This window comes from Notolepis coatsorum, assembly GCF_963971535.1.
Source record: "Notolepis coatsorum genome assembly, chromosome: 13".
NCBI lineage: Eukaryota > Metazoa > Chordata > Actinopteri > Aulopiformes > Paralepididae > Notolepis > Notolepis coatsorum.
Window position 1 is genome coordinate 5,315,147 of NC_140177.1, and position 24,630 is coordinate 5,339,776.

A 24,630-nucleotide genomic window follows, 5' to 3' on the forward strand; every position below is an offset into this window, starting at 1 on the left:
TCAGCCCACCATTTACCAATAGGATTAAAAAAAACACAATAAAGCCATAATAGGCTTGTTTCCATTGCGGTCCTTCATCGTTGGTGTCCGTGGAGTTATGTCCTGGTGTGTGGACGTGGGTGTTTGTAGTGTCTGTGCGACGACATATTGCAGACAATTTACAATCAATTGATCAACTATTCAATACATAAATACAGTAGTAATCCATTTTACAAACAACAAAAGAACAAAAGGAAAAACAACATAATATAATCCCTTTGTTGTCTAATCCCAGTTTCTGCTACTTATGATCCACCTCTTTATAGATGATTTAAAAGTGGAGAAGGGGCCTATGGACTTCAACTCCATTGGTAGGCTCTATTCCATAGTACTGCTGCTGAATACAGGAATGGGTTTTGGCCTATTACTCTGTTGCATCTTACTGGGACGAGGTCTGTAGGGCTCCCCCTGGTGGCGTGTCCGTGTACATCCCTAACTCCACTGAGGTACTGAGGGACAGTATTCCAGAGTATCTTGTGTACCATGCAGAGTTTTAATTGAGAGACCCTCTCCTCAACCCTGAGCCACTTGAGGTTGTTAAAATGTGTCTGTGAAAGGTGAGTCCTGGCTTGGAGTTTTAATATCAGTCTAGCTAACTTGTTCTGAGCTGTCGTCTGTAGCCTACCTTTCAGTGCTACTGTGATGCCAGTGTACCAGGAGGAGAGCGCGTGACATTGAATCAGGGCCCCTGCCAGTACTTCTAAAGCTGACCTGTTAATATAGGTGGACACTGCCGGGAAATGTTATTCTCTGGTTGATCTTTGAGACCACCTTTTGTGCCATGCTCACCCCTCATAAGGTGTTGTCCAAAACACATCCTAGGTATGTGACTTCCTCCTTAGCTGTAACCTCGGTATCTCCTACCACTACTTTGAACCCAAGAGACCGCTTAGGTCGAATGGCAGAGCCAAATAAGGCTGGTTTTACCCAGGTGGAGGGATAACCTATTTCCAACCAGCCAATGACTGATCTTGACAAGCTCTAGACTGAGTGACCTCTCAACTTCTCTTTTGTCCTGATGCGAGACCATGAGTGCAGCATCGTCCGCAAATAAAAACAAGTTACATTCACAGGCAGTTTTCATGTCATTGACATATAAAAGAAATAAAAGTGGTCCTAAAATACTTCCTTGCGGCACCCCGCACGTCTGTTGGAGTGAGGAGGAGATGTTCCCATTCATTTCCACTACTTGTTTCCTGCCTCTCAGATATGACTCCATCCACCTATACTGTTAAAACCCATAGCTTTCAGTTTATATAAAAGTATGTCGTCGTTAACGGTGTCGAAGGCTTTTTTTTAAATCTAATAAAAGCATCCCATTGCTGTTTATTATATAGATCTGTGTAGTCAGCTAGTTTTTGTATTTTTTTAACACAAGAATTTTAGATGAATAATAATGTATTGTATGTTGGGATTCTGTGGGTCTGATTATCAGAGATATTTCTTTTGATTTCCGGCTTTGGGCTGTCCTAGACCATAAAAATACCATGAATAAATTGTCTTTTAAATCATATTATTATTACCAATACAATACATGTAATACAGGCTGATTTCAGCGGTGGCCTAATGGTTAGAGAAGCGGGTTTGTGACCGGAAAGTCGCTGGTTCGATCCCCCGGACCGGCAGGAAAAAATCTGGGCTGGGGAAGTGAATTAATAACTCTCTCCTATACCCTTAACATCAACCGCTGAAGTGTCCTTGAGCAAGGCACTTAACCCCCAACTGCTCCAGTGGAGTTACTCAGTGGCCAACGGTGTCAGACTGTGGTTGTACTAGGCAGCTCCCAGGTGTCAGACTGTGGTTGTACTGGGCAGCTCCCAGGTGTCAGACTGTGGTTGTACTGGGCAGCTCCCAGGTGTCAGACTGTGGTTGTACTGGGCAGCTCCCAGGTGTCAGACTGTGGTTGTACTGGGCAGCTCCCAGGTGTCAGACTGTGGTTGTACTGGGCAGCTCCCAGGTGTCAGACTGTGGTTGTACTGGGCAGCTCCCAGGTGTCAGACTGTGGTTGTACTGGGCAGCTCCCAGGTGTCAGACTGTGGTTGTACTGGGCAGCTCCCAGGTGTCAGACTGTGGTTGTATTGGGCAGCTCCCAGGTGTCAGACTGTGGTTGTACTGGGCAGCTCCCAGGTGTCAGACTGTGGTTGTACTGGGCAGCTCCCAGGTGTCAGACTGTGGTTGTACTGGGCAGCTCCCAGGTGGCAGACTGTGGTTGTACTGGGCAGCTCCCAGGTGTCAGACTGTGGTTGTACACTGGGCAGCTCCCAGGTGACAGACTGTGGTTGTACTGGGCAGCTCCCAGGTGTCAGACTGTGGTTGTACTGGGCAGCTCCCAGGTGTCAGACTGTGGTTGTACTGGGCAGCTCCCAGGTGTCAGACTGTGGTTGTACTGGGCAGCTCCCAGGTGTCAGACTGTGGTTGTACACTGGGCAGCTCCCAGGTGTCAGACTGTGGTTGTACACTGGGCAGCTCCCAGGTGACAGACTGTGGTTGTACTGGGCAGCTCCCAGGTGTCAGACTGTGGTTGTACTGGGCAGCTCCCAGGTGTCAGACTGTGGTGTGGTTGTACTGGGCAGCTCCCAGGTGTGAATGGAACTGTGTGAATGTGAAGCAGGGCGTTCCTGGGTAAATAAAGGTTAATAAAAAGAATAATAATAATAATAATAATAATAATTTCAGAGGTATGTGGCAGGGCCTCAGAACGATGACAGAATACTATCAATGACTCTATGCAACACTAATCCATCCATCTACATTCACTGCACACACTCACTTTAAACACTCACCTTTAACATTCACTTTAGACACTTTAGACACTTTGTAACACTACACCATATTTTATATATTTATTACTCAAGATTTGCACTGCATCTCTACCTCATTTTAGCATTTTTGTATTATGTACTTTAGTTTGTACTTTAGTTTTTATATTGTATATTTTGTATAGTGTTTGGTCATTATTCTTTTTGCTTTTTTTTACTGTATGAAGCACAATTTCAGGAGGCTCATACAGAACCAAGCATTGCACTGTAATGTACACGTACCTTATATATGTGAGAAATAAAACAAAACTTTAACTTGAAACAACAATAGTACAAATAAAATGGCTCTCGTTGTAGTACCACCTACACCCCAGAGTGGGGCGACACAGTCAAACCTTTCCGATTATTATTTCCCCACAGGGGCGAACCTTCTTCAAAAAACGGAAGTCTCCTCTCCTCGTACTTCCTGTCTTCTGAAAAAAAAAACAGCATGGCTGGGATTCTGAAGAACACAACACGCCGTAGGTAGTAGACGAAACCAAAACATGTCTGTAACAAGGACGACACCCGGGGGCGGCCAACACCGGACCTGGTCCTCTGCGGGTTACGGTGCTCCCGGGGCCGGGCTGCCCTCCTCCTCCTCCTCCTCGGTCCCGTCCTACGCGGAGGCCTGCCGGCTGGTGTCCGCGCCCTGCTCCTGCCTGGTGGTGGAGCTGCACCGCCGACACATCGTGCTGCCGCCCGGGTTCCTGCGGAGGAAGAGGAGCGGCATCCAGGAGGAGCTGAACACCGAGCTGCTCAGATACTCCGAGAGGTACCGTGATGATCTGACTCTTCTTGTATCACAAACAGCACTGTATTTGTAAATCTGGTATGTCATACATGTATATAGATGTAGCAGTACTGTCTATCTGTTTGATTGATTGATTGAAAACTTTATTAACAGATTGCAGAATGGGTACACTACAGTACGGCTCAATACATACAATTGTTAAGGGGATGCAGACCAGAGACTTTCGTCTTGTTTACATCAGGGTCCCCCGTTTTCAATTCATCGTAACATATATCATGACATATATGACATACAGATAGACAGTACTGCTACATCTATACATTTATGACATACCAGATTTGCAAATACAGTACTGTTTGTGATACAAAAAGAGTCCAGAAAAAAAGTATTTACATTTGACTTAGAAACTGTACATTGGAGGAGGTTGGGTAGGTGGGGGGGGTACTGTACATTGGAGGTGGTTGGGTGGGTGTGGGGGGGGGGGGGGGGTTGGGTAGGAGCGGTGGGTGGGCGACACTGTACAACTGTACAAGCAAAACTGTACATTGGAATATTGACATGACCATACTTGGTAATTTTTACTGTACATTGGAGGGGGTTGTGTTAGGACATTTACAGGGGCCAGTTTCGAGTTGCAGTCTCCCTTTTTTTGAGTGTTTTTGAAAGTGGGTAGTGATTCACATTCCTTTACAGCTGTGGGTAGGGCGTTCCACATTGATGTGGCATAATTGCGAAACGTGTTTAGTCCCTTGTTTGAGCCGAATCTGGGTTTAACAGATTAACTATGTCGTGTGTGTCATGTTATGATGAATTTAAAATGGGGGACCCTGATGTAAACAAGGTCTTTCTCTGGTCTGCATCCTCTTAACAATTGTGTGTATTGAGCTGTACTGTAGTAATCTGTTAATAAAATGTTCAATCAACCTTATTCCTTTATTGATCCCCTTGGGGAAATTCAGGCATCATAGCAGCAGCAGGTAGTAAAAACAACACAAGCAGTGTAAACAAATAAGTCAATATAATTACTATCTCTAACTGAAATGAAATATACAGTATTCACATAGTATCACATAAGGTGCAGTATGCATAAGATACTTTGATGCTACATGGGCAACCTGCATTTCATATTAAATGTGGCTGTAAGTGGTATATTTGTGTTTAAAGAAAAGTGCTCTATGTGTTTAAAATAATCACCATCACACAATCAATAAACAGCCATCACATCATAGTGTTAGTTAGTGTCAGTAACATGGGTCTCTCAGTCCCTCCACTCTGCAGTAAACGGCCATCACTGATATAGAGTGCAGGGCTCTACAGTGCGACCAAATTGCTCGCATATGCCCTTAAAATATTTGTGTGCGAACCGTAAAAATCAATTACGCGCACGCTGTGCGAATACAGATTATAGCCTCTCGTCTTTTTTTCCTCCGCTGCGAGATCGTTAAAAAACTACAAGTCCCACATTGCACTCAAGCCAATGGTCCAATCACAGTAGAGTGACGTGACTGGTTTCATGATAAAGAAGGCAAATGACCAATCGGAAGCTCTCATTTGGCTTGTTTACTTCCTGAAACGCCACCATTGCGATATGCGAGTTTCCCGAGACATGTAACTTCTAGTCTTACCAATAGCAATATATTTTAGAACACCTAGATTTAGCGATGGCAATAGTAATATAACGTTAATGCAACAAAACGAATGCCTTGCTTTGTTAATCATAACGTTGATGCAGTAGCGTATGCCGTTGTGTTGACTGTAACGGACATGATAACAACATAACACTGTGTACACATTCAAATCGCGTTAATCGATTCTAACATTTTCAAATCAATGCAGTTGAATTTTCCCCTTAGGATCGATGCATTGTTACACCCCTACACCAAAGTAACTGGCCCATTGTGTATGAATGTGTGTACAGCTAACTTGGCTAGCGTTATGAACAGCAGAGGTGGGCAATAGGGTCCAGCTGCAGCGCCGGACGGTCGGAGTGCAAGCGGTGTGACGTAATTGGCAGACTCGACTGTCAATCAATGGTCTACCTGACACGCAAACTCATAAACAATGTTTCTGTACTGGAGGTGTACAGTATTTCAATAGGCAACCCTGAAAAGGATTATTTCTCTAGAAGAGCAACACAGCCAAAACATAGGCATTGTATGCATAAAAGGGGCAAAAGCTAAAGTTAAGTGACTGTTACTTTTGTAGCAGTAGTTTGATTTGATAGTTTATTTGATAGGGACAGCACATGTTAATGAACATCAAGTACAAAATGTAAACATGCAGGGTTGTAGCAAGAGCTAATTTACACATGCACGCACAGTACAAATATACAATTTATTAAAAAAAAAAAAAACTCTTACTTGAAATATTTTCACTGTGCTCCTAAATATTTTTGGGTGCTCCTAAATTACTTTGTGTGCTCCTAACTTTTTTCATTTAGGAGCACCTGTGCCCCTAGTGAAAAAGGTTAGCGTAGAGCCCTGGAGTGTCTGGTCAGTAACATGGGTCTCCCAGTCCCTCCACTCTGCATTAAACAGCCAACACTGATATAGAGTGTCTGGTCATTAACATGGGTCTCCCAGTCCCTCCACCACTCTGCAGATTTTTTTTACATTGAAAACATTGTTCCCCTGCAGGAGATGATGATGATCAGACTAGACACACAATACATTACACACGCACTCCTCACTCACACACAGCGATCAGAGTAAGACACACACACATACACACTCCTCTCACTCACACACAGCGATCAGAGTAAGACACACACACATACACAAATTACACAGTACACACCTCTCACTCACACAGCGATCAGAGTAAGACACACACACAAATTACACAGTACACACACTCCTCTCACTCACACAGCGATCAGAGTAAGACACACACACACTTCCACTTTAATTTGTATTATTTAATTTATTTATCTTGTTATGAGTGATTGCTGTATTGTTCTTCAAATACATTTTCATTTAAAGTGGCTTAAGATCCAAATTCAAATGTTTCATGAGTCATTATTTTAATTTGCTATGGGATCATCATGTTATGATGTTGTTGTTTGGTCCTGACAAGAGTCTCAAAGTCTGTGGTGATGGTAGACAAGCAACTCTGAGGTCATGCTCAATGTCCAATCTGTTCCTCTGCTCTGTCTTCAGCTGGACCAGAGCTGAGAAGCCACTTTCACAAAGATAGGTAGTTTAAAAAAATATATATATATATATCTTTTTTTTGTTTGTTTTTTGTTTACATAATTGGTTTTCGATTAGTCGACTAATCGAAAAAATAATCGACAGATTAGTCGACTACCAAATTAGTCATTAGTTGCAGCCCTAGAACATGGGTCTCCCAGTCCCTCCACTCTGCAGTAAACAGCCATCACTGATGTAGAGTGTCTGGTCAGTAACATGGGTCTCCCAGTCCCTCCACTCTGCAGTAAACAGCCATCACTGATATACAGTGTCTGGTCAGTAACATGGGTCTCCCAGTCCCTCCGCTCTGCAGTAAACAGCCATCACTGATATAGAGTGTCTGGTCAGTAACATGGGTCTCCCAGTCCCTCCACTCTGCAGTAAACAGCCATCACTGATATAGAGTGTCTGGTCAGTAACATGGGTCTCCCAGTCCCTCCACTCTGCAGTAAACAGCCATCACTGATATAGAGTGTCTGGTCAGTAACATGGGTCTCCCAGTCCCTCCACTCTGCAGTAAACAGCCATAACTGATATAGAGTGTCTGGTCAGTAACATGGGTCTCCCAGTCCCTCCGCTCTGCAGTAAACAGCCATCACTGATATAGAGTGTCTGGTCAGTAACATGGGTCTCCCAGTCCCTCCACTCTGCAGTAAACGGAGAATACATGTTCTTCCCACTTTATCCAATCAGGAGAGAGAACTCCACACTGCAAAAATAGTCTGACAAAAGTCAAGAATTTCTTTCAAGACAAATTATGTGCTTGAATCAAGTAAAATAAGTTACCAGTGCATTACGCAAATGTGGCTTGGTAAAGATTTCTTGAAATAAGTCAAAAAAATTATATATAACTTCTCTCTCCTTATTGGATCAGGTGGGAACGGGATACCCGGAAATTTATTTTGTTTTTACTGCAGAGCGGAGGGACTGGGAGACCCATGTTACTGACCAAACAATGTAGAGCTATTTAACACACATTTTAACAAGAAATATACCACTTACAGATAGGGATGGGTACCGAATTCGATACTTTTGAGGTACCGAACCGAAACACGTCGGTACTAAGTGAGAAACCAATTTTTTTTTTTTTTTTTTTTTTTTACTTTTTTCTTTTCATGTCAACGTTCACACGCACAATATATGCTTACCTATGATTTGACTTGATTCAACAACAAAGCAGTCGGAGCAATGACAAGCCGAAAACTGTCGAAATTGTAGTTATTTGAAGTTTGGATTTTTTCTTTTACGACTGAGGTAGGTAAATTAAATTTCTTGAGAATAAAGTACCGAAAAAAGGTACCGTTGGGTACCGGTATCGATTCACAGGTACCGGTACCGGTATCGGTTCAAATGCGAAAGGTACCCATCCCTACTTACAGAACCTTATGGCTCAAGTCAAGAGTCACTTTATTGTCCCATCAGCTGGGAAATTTGTCTTGGGCTTACACCCACACTACAGCCAATGTAATGTAATGATGATCACCTTGCATTTGATTACAATTGATCATTTGTCTGCCTTTTACAATGATGGTGGGATCGATATCAAGATACATTTTTGGATAGGGGATGAAATCAATCTGGATAACTTGGTGAGCTACAAGGAACAAAGTGATAAACACCACCCGTCATAAATCTTAGAAAATGTCCTTGTCTAACGTTACATTGTTTATTTACCGCAGTCATCGCTAGCATTCAGTAGCAGCTATTTTCACGTCTAACTCCCCTGTCCCCCCTGCAGTGTGAAGGGGGGGCCCCTGGGCGTATGATAACGTCTCTAACTCCCCTGCTGTCCCCCTGCAGTCTGAAGGGGATGCCCCTGGCGTATGATAACGTCTAACTCCCCTGCTGTCCCCCCTGCAGTCTGAAGGGGGTGCCCCTGGCGTATGATAACGTCTAACTCCCCTGCTGTCCCCCCTGCAGTCTGAAGGGGATGCCCCTGGCGTATGATAACGTCTAACTCCCCTGCTGTCCCCCCTGCAGTCTGAAGGGGGTGCCCCTGGTCGTATGATAACGTCTAACTCCCCTGCTGTCCCCCTGCAGTCTGAAGGGGGTGCCCCTGGCGTATGATAACGTCTCTAACTCCCCTGCTGTCCCCCCTGCAGTCTGAAGGGGATGCCCCTGGCGTATGATAACGTCTAACTCCCCTGCTGTCCCCCCTGCAGTCTGAAGGGGGTGCCCCTGGCGTATGATAAAGTCTCTAACTCCCCTGCTGTCCCCCCTGCAGTCTGAAGGGGGTGCCCCTGGCGTATGATAACGTCTAACTCCCCTGCTGTCCCCCCTGCAGTCTGAAGGGGATGCCCCTGGCGTATGATAACGTCTAACTCCCCTGTCCCCCCTGCAGTCTGAAGGGGGTGCCCCTGGCGTATGATAACGTCTAACTCCCCTGCTGTCCCCCCTGCAGTCTGAAGGGGATGCCCCTGGCGTATGATAACGTCTAACTCCCCTGTCCCCCCTGCAGTCTGAAGGGGATGCCCCTGGCGTATGATAACGTCTAACTCCCCTGCTGTCCCCCCTGCAGTCTGAAGGGGATGCCCCTGGCGTATGATAACGTCTCTAACTCCCCTGTCCCCCTGCAGTCTGAAGGGGGTGCCCCTGGCGTATGATAACGTCTCTAACTCCCCTGTCCCCCTGCAGTCTGAAGGGGATGCCCCTGGCGTATGATAACGTCTAACTCCCCTGTCCCCCTGCAGTCTGAAGGGGGTGCCCCTGGCGTATAGATAACGTCTCTAACTCCCCTGTCCCCCTGCAGTCTGAAGGGGGTGCCCCTGGCGTATGATAACGTCTCTAACTCCCCTGTCCCCCTGCAGTCTGAAGGGGATGCCCCTGGCGTATGATAACGTCTAACTCCCCTGTCCCCCTGCAGTCTGAAGGGGGTGCCCCTGGCGTATAGATAACGTCTCTAACTCCCCTGTCCCCCCTGCAGTCTGAAGGGGGTGCCCCTGGCGTATAGATAACGTCTCTAACTCCCCTGTCCCCCCTGCAGTCTGAAGGGGGTGCCCCTGGCGTATGATAACGTCTCTAACTCCCCTGTCCCCCCTGCAGTCTGAAGGGGGTGCCCCTGGCGTATGATAACGTCTAACTCCCCTGTCCCCCCTGCAGTCTGAAGGGGGGGCCCCTGGCGTATGATAACGTCTAACTCCCCTGTCCCCCCCCCTGCAGTCTGAAGGGGGTGCCCCTGGCGTATGATAACGTCTCTAACTCCCCTGTCCCCCCTGCAGTCTGAAGGGGGGGCCCCTGGCGTATGATAACGTCTAACTCCCCTGTCCCCCCTGCAGTCTGAAGGGGGTGCCCCTGGCGTATGATAACGTCTGCATCGTGGGTCCGAACGGGGACATCTATGACGACAGCGGCTACATCCACCTCGACGTACAGGCCAGCTTCGTCGTCTTCCAGCCCAAGACGGGAGAGAGACTACTGGTGAGTCACAAGTGTGTGTTGTTTTTTGTAATCACTCCGGGGGTTAGTCGATCTGCAAATTTCGGCCAATCAAAGTTGACTATCCCAATCCTTAGTCGGGGACAGCCCTAATAGTAAATGAACGTGAGTAATTGTTCAATGTGTTGCCGCCTACTCGACTGGTGAAGTACTTACTGGAATTCACATATTTTGCTTTTGTTTTGTCTGAGACTTACGGGGGGGGGGGGGGGGGGGGGGGAGTTTTTGCATCCTCCTAGTTACACATACATACAGTCCTCATAGGGCAGCGGTTCTCAAACTACGGGTCGCGGCCCAAAGTGGGGTCTCATGGGTAGGTGACAGTGGGGTCGCGCATTGGCAAGGGGAAAAAATTGCAACATATTTTGGCTAAATATGCCTCGTTTTATAAATGTGTATTGATAAGTGCTGTAATTACATTTTCTAATAAATACCCATCATCGGGCGGCCGGGTAGCGCAGCGGACTAAGCGTCTGTCTACCACCACAGAGACAGTGGGATCTAATCCGGCTGTGGTGCCTCCGGCTTGGCCGACCGTCCACACTGACACAATTGGCAGTGTTAGCGGGTGGGAAGCTGGCGAGGGTGGGTCCTGGTCGTTGTAAACAGCGACTCCTACAGTTCGGTCAGGGCGCCTGCACAGCAAGGGAAGGATCTAGGAGAGGTAGTGTGATCCTTCCACACGTTACACTCCCCCAGTGAGAGTCCGCGCTGCCAGGTGAAAAGAAGAGGTGGGCTGGGTACACATGTCTCGGAGGAAGCATGTGATAGTCTCCGCCCTCCCGGACCGGCGGTAGGGGGTAGAGTGCGCAACGACCAGGAAGGGGATTGGGAATTGGCATAACGACTAACATTGGGATGGGAGAAAAACAGAAAAAGAAGGGGGGAAAAGATAATAAAAAAAAATAATAATATGCATCATCAAGTTCAACAACGTGTGCTTTTATTTTGATATTCCTTAATTCCATGTTGAAATTACGAGCCTGGCTGTGGTATAGTGCAGTGGTTCCCAAAGTGGGGGTCGCAAACGCTAGAGGGGTCGCAAGCCGCTGTGGGGGGGTCGCCAGATGATTTCCAAAAAATACAAATTTAACTTTTTTTTACTGCAGTCAGGCCACTGAACTTAGAAGCAGGCCAGGTCAGTGTTTCTAGTTGCAGCGGCGCAATAGTTAATCTACTTTGCATTTGATATATTGCAAATATATGCCATCACACACACTGGCATTTAAAGTAGGGCTGGGCGATATGGCCAAAAATGATATCGCGATAACGATATCGATAACAATATCATATCACTCGATAAAAAAAAACGAGTATAAAAAAATTACATTTTAATTTTAATTTATTAACACTTTGAGTGCCGGGACACGTCTTTTCACGTCTTTGCTGGCCATGCTAAAGGTGCCGGGGGACGCTGTACAGCGTCCTTATATCAATATTTCAAAAATCTGCGATCGGATTCATAATGTCCCTCCGCTGGCCTGAGATCCACCAGCAGGACCCACTGAGCTCTCTGGCGGTTCAGGAGCGCCATCTGGTGGCCGATCGGCGCAATCGCCAAAACAGGATGTTGAATAGAGGTTGTCATGACGACCGTAGTACTTCCGGGCGCTCGCTATGGTTCATGGGACTCTGGCTCGTCACGCTACACGGTGATCGATTGGCAATAACTCGATAAACAACATGATTTGGACGTATATACCATTATACAAGCTGGAGATGGACCGGGTAAAAATATATCCCATAATGATAAAATTTCTATACTCGACGATGATCGCCCAACGGCGCGCGGAGACTGGGGTGAGTTTCAGCGTGTAACGTTACCGTCTTAGATACTAACTGCTATTATCAACATTTGACCCACATTAGATGATTGGTATAACGCTGCCCACGGAATTATAAACGCCCCCTCGCCCATCCGGTCAACATCAGATGACGTGTAGTAACTTCCAGAAGTACGTCTAGTTGGAATTTTTTATATCGCGCTGATTGCCATCAAACTATTTCATCATCAATATAATGCATTTGGGGCTATATATCACGTTCTGGAGAAAGCTGCAGAAAGAGATGAAAACATACTTATACATTAGACCATACTTTACTATGAATATGTGAATGAAAAAGTTTAACGTTGCTACACAATGAACAATACATATAGGACTTTGAATGGGCCCTAATAATGGCAATGTAGCAATAGAATTTAAAAAGTTATAGCCCTGCAAAGAAGGGGACTTTCTCCATAGACAAATAGCGCTGGCAATCTATGGTATATCATGAATTTAACCTTAGGCAACCAAAGTGTTAAACAACAGATGTATGTTTATTTTGCAGCAATTCTTTGTCGTTGCCGCCATCTTTAGTGTTACATCCCCTCACACTCCAGTTCTCAGGCTGCAGCTGGTTTGAAAGCGAAAGTAAACTGGCTTCTCCTGGCTGTGGCTCCAGGGGAGTTGAACAGTTCTGGCTCTGCTAGTTTCTTTTCTATCTTTTGGCGCTTTTTTGGTGGACAAACCACCGCACATGTGCACCGTGACTCGTGACTGGAGACTAGCTCTGCTAGCACACATAGCCTACTGTGTACAGACGGTTTCAAACTATATTTTAAATTAGAAAGCAAACAAAATAAATGGACAAGAGAAAAATAAATCTCAATTTGGTCAGTATTGTCATTTGGACAAGCAAAGCCATTACTTTAAGTTGCAGGCAAGAAAGACAAGTCTGTCCACTGTCTCTGGGTTTAAAACTGCCCTGTTGCAGGTCACACACAAAAAAAACGATATATATATTTTTTTTGATATCGATTATTAAAATGTATCGTGATAATTATCGTTATATCGCCCAGCCCTAATTTAAAGGGTTAGAATTATAAAATGAATATGTGGTGTTATGATCAGGACTGAAGTTTAATAAAAGATTTATGAAAGAAAAAGTGGTATTTCGACAAAGTAATATTTTATGGCGTTTTTGAAGAGGACAATTTAGTCCCTTATGTTAAGAGTGAGTATTTTTTGCAATCTGACAAAAAAATACTGAAAATCCATCAAAATTTGTGTTGTTGCTAATCATACATATGCTAGCCTGTTTTTTAACAATAATTTGTGATGCCATCACAAACACTGGCATTTAAAGGGTACAAATAAAAAGATTCCTACACCAGAATGCAGGAAATGAAGTCTTTGTAACAAAAAAAATTAGTGATGCACCGATGTGAAAATTGTGGCCGATACCGATAACCGATATTAATATTGCTGTTCTGGCCGATACCGATATTTACCGATGTCGATATCTCTGTATAGAAAACACTTTTTTATGATAATCAAATAAAGAGCTATTTTCCAAAACGCATAATTTTTTTACCTTTGTAACTTATTTTCAGAAATGACAGATATTTTGAAACTATTTAAGGCCAAAAAAAAACTTTTTTTTTTTTTGGTTTTTTTTTAAATATCGGCCCTATCTTGATATCGGTCCGATACCGATGCGTAAAAAAACGGCCATATCGGCCGATATTATATCGGCGGCCGATATATCGTGCATCACTAAAAAAAATCCTGGTGGGGGACCCCCAGACCCCCTGCTTAAAAAGTGACCTGACTGGGGCTATATTTCGCACTATACAGGGTTCGAAATTAACGGGGGCTTGGGGCATAATGCCCTTGAAAATGGACAAAATGCCCTCGAAACTCAGTTAAGGGGGGCACTTAATGCCCCCGACAGTTTACTAATTATATATATTTATCCGGTAATGGATCGTCTGTGTAGCGTACGGTTCAGATGACGCGCAAATAAAAAAAATCATTTGGCGGAGCCCGGGGAGCCGGTGTTCTGCACTGGCTGCAGGCAGCAGCAGCCCGTTGCTAGTCAGTTTGTGTAAAAATGGCACGCACAATATAAATCAATCTTCATTACGACTTTAAAAACATAGCCATTAACATTACATAGGCCTACACACCAGCGTTTCCGTTAGCCGGTAATTACCGGTTTTTGACCGGCAAAATATGTTGAAGTCCGACTATTTAAATATCTCCGGTCTTAATGTCCGGTGAAAATAATTCCTCTAAGCACAATTTTATTATTTGAATTGTATTAAAATCGGCTAAAATTAAATAGCCTATGCGATGAATGAAACAATAATTCTATTTTCAGTTTCATTGTTGCTTCACTCTGATAGGATGGCGCCGCGCAAATGTGAAACTTAACTTTTTTTTTTTTTTGAGCCTGCACGCTCTGGCCATCATAACGACAAACAGGTACACGAGGAAGAGAGAGAGATGGCGAAACAAGCTAAGCTTAGTAAATATTTCATGAAACCAAGCACAAGCAGGTCTAATAATGACAACGAAGATGAGTCTTCTGAACTTGAAGTCACAGAGACCGCTGACGCTGATGCCGTGGTGGCACCCGCGGAAAAGAAACAAAAATGTCGAGCGTACTTTTACTATTAATTTATTGATTGAACCACAAAGAGCATCCCCAGTCTGCTGCTACCGTTGCGAGCCTCGCCTGTTCCAATGGGGATCTATTAAAGTCGAACCAGCAACTAAAGTCACTGTTCTCGCAGCCGTCGCAGGTACAAAACGGATAGTCACAACGAGAGACGGGGTGAGTGAGTGTTGACATTTTTAATCATATGCAACTGTTGGTTGACTGCCGTGTCACATAGTAATGCATATTATTGATTATAACTAAATGTAGGCTATAACCTATAATGAAATTAACAAATGCGTTACGCGCACGTGGCTCGTCCTCTCTGCATAACGAGGCAATGTGATGATCAACTACAGTTTGCTGTGTGTGAAGTTGAACATTATGATATGTGTGACGTGTCTGATACAACGAGGTGAAGCGATGTCGACTCGAGATTCATTTGGGAGTGCGTGTGACAGAGCTGCTGCAGCGGGAGCCTGCAGGGCGGGAGCTTGATGCTGGTAGCGTATCGCACTAACTTGAGAGGCGAGAGATAGTAATTTGATTCTGCAAATCAATTTCTCATTCTTCGCTTGATGTAATTAATACACATGTCCAATTATAACGGAATTCGTTAGCTCATAAAAATGTGATTATAATAGACTGCTGTTTAAAACTCTGACCGGAATTTCTTGAATATGTCCGGTGATAGAAATATTGCAGGACACTCAGACCGGCACGAATATGTTCTAACGGAAACGCTGCTACACACATCTTGCCATATCGTTAGCAGTTTGTAAACACAACGCACGTTTTAACTATTGTAGCCCGACGCAGCCCGCAAGCTACTACTGTACAGTCAATGAAATGTTACCGTAGCTACTAGCTAGCATAGGAGGAAATGGGGGTCGGAGAGGCGGGGTGTTTAAAGACAATGATAGGCGTTTATTCAACATCCAAGAAGGCTAACATACAACTGTGTTTTACTAACTCCTGCTTGTTGATGTCCTAACGTGACCGGAGCTGAAGATGCCACACGCTAAAATGTCCGTGGGGACCCGGCGCCAACCCATAGATAGTTCCAACTCACCGAATTACGCAATCGATTGATTGATTGATTGATTGATTGATTGATTGATTGATTGAAAAGTTTATTAACAGATTGCAGAATGGGTACAGTACAGCTCAATACATACAATTGTTAAGGGGATGCAGACCAGAGAAAGACTTTCGTCTTGTTTACATCAGGGTCCCCCATTTTCAATTCATCATAACATAATGACACACATGACATACAGATAGACAGTACTGCTACATCTATACATTTATGACATACCAGATTTACAAATACAGTACTGTTTGTGATACAAAAAGAGTCCAGAAAAAGAGTGTATATACATTTGGCGTAGAAACTGTACATTGGATCCACCACAGTTGCACTCAATATTTAAATAATGTTAGTCTAAATAAATGTAGACAGAAACATAATAATTTCAAGCAGAAAACGAATCTTTCCATTAAGAACTGACAATCAGGGAATTTAAACATGGTTGACATTGTTTTTGTGTGTTTATATTAATTAAAGAAAGGAAAGTCTAGTGCTGGCTGAGCATATTGTTAAGTTAATTAATACTTTGACAAATGTAGCCTATATTTTTCAGTCAGTTCGGTCTTTGTGTGCCAAACATTATTTAAGGCTGTAAACACTGTGAACCTTTTATTTTATTTTTAATAAATGAGAAGCATGTTTAGATTTGAGTGTAATAAAAATGTACGTATATCGAACTGAAAACCGTGACCCCAAAATCGTGATACGAACCAAACCGTCCATTTTGTGAACCGTCCCACCCCTACCGTTTATCATAAAAATTCAGTGCCCCCGAAATACAAAAAAAAGCCCCCGAAAATCAATTAAGGGGGGCAAAAAAAGCCCTTGAAAAAAAATGTTAATTTCTAACCCTGGCACTATATTTCCTGGCCTGAATGATTTCCCCAGTCCGGCCCTGGTTAAAAGCCTCCAATGCTTATTAGTGTGTGTGAGTTTGAACGTTTGCATGTTTCAACCATACATTTCCATTTATATAAAAAAATAAATAAAAGTATATTAAAACATTTAAAATAATTGCCTCCTATAATAGTGGGGGCTCTCTGACACCGTTATTTCGGGGGTCGCGGCCTGAAAACTTTGGGAACCCCTGGTTTAGTGAACTGTTCTGCCTTGGCTCATAGGGTATAGTGGTGAACTGTTCTCATCTTGCACAATTTTAAAAGCAGCTTAAAAAATACACATTAGAGAAATATAGAAATGAGTAATGCTGATAAACAAAGTTGTTGTATTGTGTTATGTAGTATTGTATTTACTGCTGTCAAGCGACTCAAGTTTAAAAAAAAAATTGTACTATATTAAAATGTATATAATGTATTATACTAGATTATGTTATATCAAGTAAAATGAATGGAGGAAGAAATGTAAATGTAAGCGGGTAGGGATCAATAAGCTTAGCTTCCCTCTACTCCTTTTGTCAACTAACTACATTACTCTTGACATTTTGTTTATCATTTCTTTTTTACTCTGATTATTCAGTTTGACAAAGCTTGATAATATTATGATTTATTTAGAGGAATGTAAAGAATACATGTTCAAAAATAAACTTTTCATTCTTCATCCATCCGCTCTCTCCTCGTCTCACAGGGTGTGGTGAACAAACAGGGCGAGAACCACGTGGGCTGCCTGGTGCACGGCTGCTTCAACTGCAGCATCCCCCGGCCCAACCTGGTCTCCACGGAGACCTGGGGGTGGGCGGGGCCACAGATGGGGGCGGAGCTGGAGTTTGAGGTGTCGACGCTGGACGCAGACACGGTGGGAGTGACGCTGATCAGAGGACGCCTGGACCGGACCAAGTGAGTGTGTGTCTTGTCTGTTTGTGTGTGTTGCCGCGGTGATGTGAAATGTCCCTTGATCAATAAACTCATGACCACACTAGGGCTGCACGATTAAATGAAAAGAAAATCACGGTCTCGATTCATAGACCTATGCGATCTCATTTCAAAATTATGACTTATTTTTATTTACATTTTTTTACTTTTTTTTAAATGTTGACGATTCTGCCTTGAGTTATTTTGTATGTTACAAGAGACTTTTAAGTCAAGCACTTTCATATATGTTATGTTTAAGTTTAAGTCAAGCACTGTGATATGTTATGTTGTCTGTTTAAGAAAGAGTGCAATAAGTAATTTTTTTCATCAATACGTTCCCATTTTATAGCGTCGTGAATATGAACGTTATAGCAGAATGGTTGGTATAATTCCTGCAAAACGAGATACAGGCCGCTAAGCTAATAACGTTGAATCAAATGGCGTTTCGGCCCTACAGAAGCTAGAGCTAAAAATCTAAATGCATTTTATCGGTATCATGGTCCACCATGAATGCATGAAAGGGGGGACGTCGTTTCTGATTATTGATTACCAATAACGGCATTAGCCTCATTCGCTGATCGGCTGGTTGGCTATCAAAGCAAGGCCCGATCGGGCTGTAATTTACGTGAAAAAGCTCTTACCGTGGGCCCGTTGGATCCCAAAAAGGATTTCCCAGTTATCGATCGCCATCTGGTAGATCGATATGTCCATTGGCTGATCCTATATTCCTTTACTGCATACTGAATTCAGCGTCCTAAAACGTATTCCATGCTACATGCTACAGGCATAGCTTCAGGCTAACAGGAAAATTCACTGGAGGATGAGAAAAACTTCATCCGTTCTGCCACAGGGAACACTGCATTATCGAGACAGCGCCCCTACGAGGATCTGGCCGGTAATGCACTTTTCCGAATTCCAAGAGTAGGGTAAATCTGCAGTGCCGCTCGGTGACATTGAGTAGGATATTAAAATGGAATAAAAGCCAAAACAACCTTGCCACGTATATATACGTGGTTGGCCCTTTAACACTTTGAATGCCCATCACGAGATATCTCGGGTTATCAGCCCGCGGGTTGAATGCCCATCACAAGTTTTATTTTTTTTTATTAGCGATCTGAATTCATATTTTATCAACCGAGTCTACCGTTGGTAAACCTGCCCCGCCAGACGCTCAGATGTGAAAAAGCACCCCCTATCGTCTCCCAGATGGTAATGCACCCTTTTGGATTGGACTCAATGAAAATGGATGAGAAAAAAAAACTCCGGAATCCACATTTTACTTCTCACGCATGTAACCGGAGCCGATCAGATTCATTCTGGACCCTCAGTACAGCGTGTAATATGTGTTTTACAGTATATGCGTGGGATCAATAAAAGGATCGATTTTTGGAATGGCGATCAGGAATTGGAATAATCCATTTGGATACCATCTGATCTCAGGTAAGGAATCTATTTGACCAGTCTTAGGATAATCAGACCTGTTTTCACGGAGATATAAGCTTGTCCCCTATAATGTGATATGGCTGTTTGACTGTAAGAGTGATCAGGAACTGAGAGAATCGATTTTCAGCTTGCGGCACCAGCGTGCACACGTACACATATACTATCAATCATCTAGCGTTTATTTGAAAACGATTCATAAATAGGCAGAAAAATGACAACGTTCTAGAATATTACAGTACATGGCGATTATCATGGAATCTTTTTTTCCCCCCTTGAAAACGAGGGCTTTTCAAAATGCTATAAAATGGAAATGAACCGATAAAAAAACAATCCGCTTCGACAATGTTGACTGGAAATAAGTCATTGATAAGCGACGGGCAGACACACACATTAGACACATAGCCATAATTTAAAACATAGATTAGGCTATATTAATGCTAACATTGATGTGGATGGTGGGCATTCAAGCACTAAATGTGCGCCCCCTGCTGGGCACTGAAAGTGTTAAGCATGGCGCCGAAACACGTATATATGCGTGGTTGGCCGGGAGTGTGTTGTTAACGTTATGCGGCTACATTGATCCACTGTGTTTGTCCGTCTACTGTGTCTGTTTTTAAATACATTTTCGATTATTAGTATTCATTTGTTGGACAGACAGAGTTGACATTAGTCTCTTAATTTGAAAATAAACCAACTGGACAGTACGGCTCTCTTAAATACTTCGAAGCTTCGTTCGATGGGCACGGGATTCGAATGGGAAAATTAAATTCAAATATATAAAAAAAAAAATCTTATTTTTTAATGATTATTATAATTTTTTTTATCCCTGCTCTCCGGTTCTCTGAGCTTCTCTCTGGTCCTCTGAGCTGCTCTCCGGTCCTCTGAGCTCCGGTCCTTCTTCACAGGAAGAAAAGTGAAAGTGAAACAACTCTGCTGCACAGACCAGAGAGAGGGAGAGAGAGAGATCTCAGCTCAGTCCACGCGTTGCTTCACACAGGACCCCCCACAGCTCCAGCTAGTCGTCCACAAAACGAATGCAAAGTCAATGGGGCCACGCTCCTGTATGCACAAGCCCTCAAATAAATGCTGAAACCTACTTTGGGTGAACTGTGTGTGGAGTAGGGCTGTCCCCGACTAAGGATTTGATTGGCCAAAATTTGCCATTAGTCGACTATTGGTTGACTAAAAAATAAAAAGTATAATATTTCTTAATTTTTTTTATTTTATTTTTTATCATTCCATCTGGGCTGTGGGGGTGCTTAATGTCTGAAGGAGTCGACTGAAGGCTCCTTGTCCTCTGCAAAAGCATGCAATTGGTCCACTGATGGATACATCTTGATATTTGTCTAGTCTAGTGTGTTCATTAGACGGGTGAAATCCTCTCTCTGTGCCTGTTTTCGTAGGCAGGTAGCCTCTGGTATGCGTGCCATTAGCGTTAGCCACGCTTCTAGCCCTCTTTGCTTTTGGAAAGAATGATACAAAAAAAATTATATTTTGTTTTATAATTTTTTGTATTATATAATAATAATAATAATAATAATTGATTGGATTTATTGGCTAGTTGACTACGGCTCCTTTCGACCAGGACTTGCACAGACCGCAGCCCCGTTGACCCTTTGAGTTGTGTTTGTGTTGAACTCCCCAGAGCGGCAGGCGTCCGGTGTGACGACCGATCCAAGTGAACCAGACGAGATCATCTTCTACGTTCTTCATATTTAACACATTCGTTGTCTCTCTGATTTTCAACTACAGGGTACAGGAGCTATTGGCTGTGGCTGAGACTTACGTCGCTCTGCCCGCTCCAGAACCGGCTCCAGAACTGGCTCCAGCACCCTCCGCTCCAGAACCGGCTCCAGAACTGGCTCCAGCACCCTCCTCTCCAGAACCGGCTCCAGAACTGGCTCCAGCACCCTCCTCTCCAGAACCGGCTCCAGAACTGGCTCCAGCACCCTCTCCAGAACCGGCTCCAGAACTGGCTCCAACACCCTCTCCAGCACCCTCTCCAGAACCGGCTCCAGAACCGGCTCCAGAACTGGCTCCAACACCCTCTCCAGCACCCTCTCCAGAACCGGCTCCAGCACCCAGCCGAGACTCTCCTGACGCCAGGCCCAAGAAAAAGAAGAAGAAGAAGAAGAATAAAGACGCAGACGAACACAAAGAGGAGGAGAGAGAAGTGGAGGTGACTCTGGAACTAGTCTCCCCCCCCGGCCAGCAGCACAGTGGTGCCACCCAGGAGGAGCCCAACGGGACGACGGGCGACGGCGAGCAGACGGGGGAGAGAAAGAAATTGAAGAGGAGGAAGCCTCTGAAGGAGGAGGAGGTGGAGGTGGAGATTTGTCCTCCCGTGGAGGTGCGGCCAGGCGGCGACAAACGGAAGAAGAGGAGAAAGGAAGCGGGGGGCGCTGACGTCACGTCCTCCCTCCTGAGCGGTGACATCACTTCCTCCTTTCTGAAAGGTGACATCACATCCTCCCTTCTGAACGGCGACATCACATCCTCCCTTCTGAACGGCGACATCACTTCCTCCCTTCTGAGCGGCGACATCACTTCCTCCCTTCTGAGCGGCGACATCACTTCCTCCCTTCTGAGCGGCGACATCACTTCCTCCCTTCTGAACGGTGACATCACTTCCTCCCTTCTGAGCGGCGACATCACTTCCTCCTTTCTGAGCGGTGGTGGCGGCGGCGGCCGGGAAACGACAAAACACAGGAAGAAGAGGAGAAGTGACCTTCAACAGACTTTCTGAGAGAGAGCGCGGGGGGGGGGGGGGGCACCGCAATGGATTTATCTCGAGCGCCCCGTCCCCCCCTTTTTTTTTTTTGATCCTCCCTCCGATCACGGCTAGTCGACGCTTCCCTTCAAACAAAGTGTGTCCCGAGGGAAGCGATGGGTGTGATTTGGAGGCAAAATAAAAGCGGGCGGCGTTTGAGATGGGTCACTTCTGATTTTGAAACCTGAATAGACGATGTATAATAATAATAATAATAATAATAATCGGTCATGATGTTGATGAGAGCAACGCCAGAGACACACTGGACGCAGAAGCGCCGTGAGGCGCCGTGAAGTAGGGCTGGGGGCGATATGGCAAAAAATCATATCGCGATAACGATATGATAATCTTATCACTCGATATCGATAATTATCGAAATTGTTATAAGTAAAAGAAAAAATTAATTTAACGGATGTATTTTTATTTTGCAGCAATTCTTTGTCGTTGCCGCCATCTTTAGTGTTACATCCCCTCACACTCCAGTTCTCAGGCTGCAGCTGGTTTGAAAGCGAAAGTAAACCGGCTTCTCTGCTGGCTGTGGCTCCAGGGGAGTTGAACAGTTCTGGCTCTGCTAGTTTATTTTCTATCTTTTGGCGCTTTTTTGGTGGACAAACCACCGCACATGTGCACCGTGACTCGTGACTGGAGTCTAGTTCTGCTAGCACACATAGCCTACTGTGTACAGACGGTTTCAAACTGTATTTTTAATTAGAAAGCAAACAAAATAAATGGACAAGAGAAAAATAAATCTCAATTTGGTCAGTATTGTCATTTGGACAAGCAAAGCCATTACTTTAAGTTGCAGGCAAGAAAGACAAGTCTGTCCACTGTCTCTGGTTTTAAAACTGCCCTGTTGCAGGTCACAAACAAAATATATATATATTTTTTTTTAGATATCGATTATTAAAATATATCGCGATGTTTATCGTTATATCGCCCAGCCCTACCGTGAAGCGCTGTGAAGCGCCGTGAAGCAGTGTGAAGCAGTGTGAAGCAGTGTGAAGCGCCGTGAAGCAGTGTGAAGCGCCGTGAAGCAGTGTGAAGCGCCGTGAAGCAGTGTGAAGCAGTGTGAAGCAGTGTGAACGCGCCATTCTGGTGCGAACAGGAGCCTGGCTGTTCCCACCAGGAGCCGTTTGTCTGCGCCGGTCAACAAAAGATTGTGCTCCTCTTGGCGCCCAGTCTGTCTGTCCACGGCCTCATAATGAACACGTTGTTGTTGTTGTTGTGGATGATATTGAAATGCCTTAACAATTATATTTGATGGACACCCAGTGTGCTTGGTGCTTTCCAGGTGTGTGTGTGTGTGTGTGTGATGGGGCTGAGCCCAAACGTTCCAACGTTCGTTCATTACGTTGGCATTCGAATTCTAAATCAACATTTGAATTTTTGTATTTGTAATAAAAAGAAAGTTAATATTTTTTTTCTCTTTATCTATTAATTCTGGCTACATAATATTATATTATTAAAAGAAACTGATGAGTTATATTCATTAAAGAAAGTTGATTTAGTTGGGCTGGGGCTTCTCCCTGGGCTGGGGCTGGAAAGTTGATTTAATATTAAAATTTAAAAAGACTAATTTAATCAGATTAATCACTTTATTCAAATTGAGGATTTAAGCCGTAGCGGGCTTGTGCCCGGAAAGGTTGCCGGTTTCGATCCCCTGGACTGGCAGGAAAAGCTGTGGGTGGGCGGAGTGAGTGAATGAGTAATACATTCGATCGATTGTTTTGAAACAGCGAGGCGGTCTATTTCCAAGAGCATACAACTGCAGTGCCGCAGCACCATACATAGGAGGGGCCTGCCCTGTACTGTGCGTTGGGGGCCTGTACTGTGCGTTGCACTACTGCGCATGCGAGAAACAAAGTAAAGTAAATTCGAATCTAGTCTTAAGGGTTAAATTTAGGCCCTCATCCAGAAGAGGTTACGCTTAGAGTAACAGTCAGGGCTGGTAATCCAATTGATATTCAGTTTAAGATAAAAATTCTAGTCTATAGATAGACGATTGGTTGCATAATTGAATGCTTTATTTGGTTACTCCTAATCCAATTGATATTCAGTTTAAGACAAAAATATTTTGGACATTAGGTCCTATTTTCCGTATGTTATTTTATGTTCCGTATGTAGTGTCCTATATTATATGTTACTTTGTTTCTCGCATGCGCACTATTGCACCGCACAGTACAGGCCCCCAACGCACAGTACAGGCCCCTCCTATGTATGGGGCTGCGGCACTGCAGATATACCCCACTCTCTATACAGACCTGGGCATTGTACGGCCCGCGGGATGATTCTGACCGGCCCGCAAAAGATTACATGATAATTAAAAAAATATATATATATTTTTCTTTTCATGTCAACGTTCACAAGCACAATATACGCTTACCTAGAATTTGACTTGATTCAACAACAAAGCAGTCGGGACAATGGCAAGCCGAAAACTGTCGAAAGTGTGGTTATTTCCCACAACTGAGGTAGGTAGATTACATTTTTTTTATTTGCAATTAATTTCAAGGCAACTAGGCAGCAACAATCTTGAACACATGAAATTTGAAACCCTGAAAGAAGTCAAACCATCAGCTGATCACCGGCACAGGTACTCATCCATGTTGGGAGCACTGCATGGTGAATTTTCAAGGCGTTTTCAAGATTTCAAAAAGGTTGAGGATGAAATGCAGCTGGTTTCCTCTCCCTTTACCTGCAGTGTTGATAGTTCACCCACTGATGTTCAGCTTGAACTCATTGACTTGCAGTCTGATTCACTACTGAAAGAGCACTTTAAGTCAGCATCACTGCTAGAGTTCTACTCTGCTCTCAAGGAGGATAACTTTCTAAACATGAGGAGACATGCTCAAGATGTTGGTTCTCTTTGGAGCCACA

General features: G+C 44.2%; 1 protein-coding gene across 1 annotated transcript; it reads left to right on the forward strand.

The window, feature by feature from the left end:
• Positions 1-3,297: 3,297 nt before the first annotated feature.
• On the forward strand, positions 3,298-23,155 carry polr1f (RNA polymerase I subunit F). Its single transcript, XM_084327242.1, has 4 exons — positions 3,298-3,612; positions 10,058-10,199; positions 17,317-17,525; positions 20,736-23,155. Exons 1-4 carry the CDS (start codon positions 3,344-3,346, stop codon positions 21,727-21,729), a joined length of 1,614 nt encoding a protein of 537 aa, XP_084183368.1. The 5' UTR covers positions 3,298-3,343; the 3' UTR covers positions 21,730-23,155.
• The last annotated feature ends 1,475 nt before the right edge of the window (positions 23,156-24,630 follow it).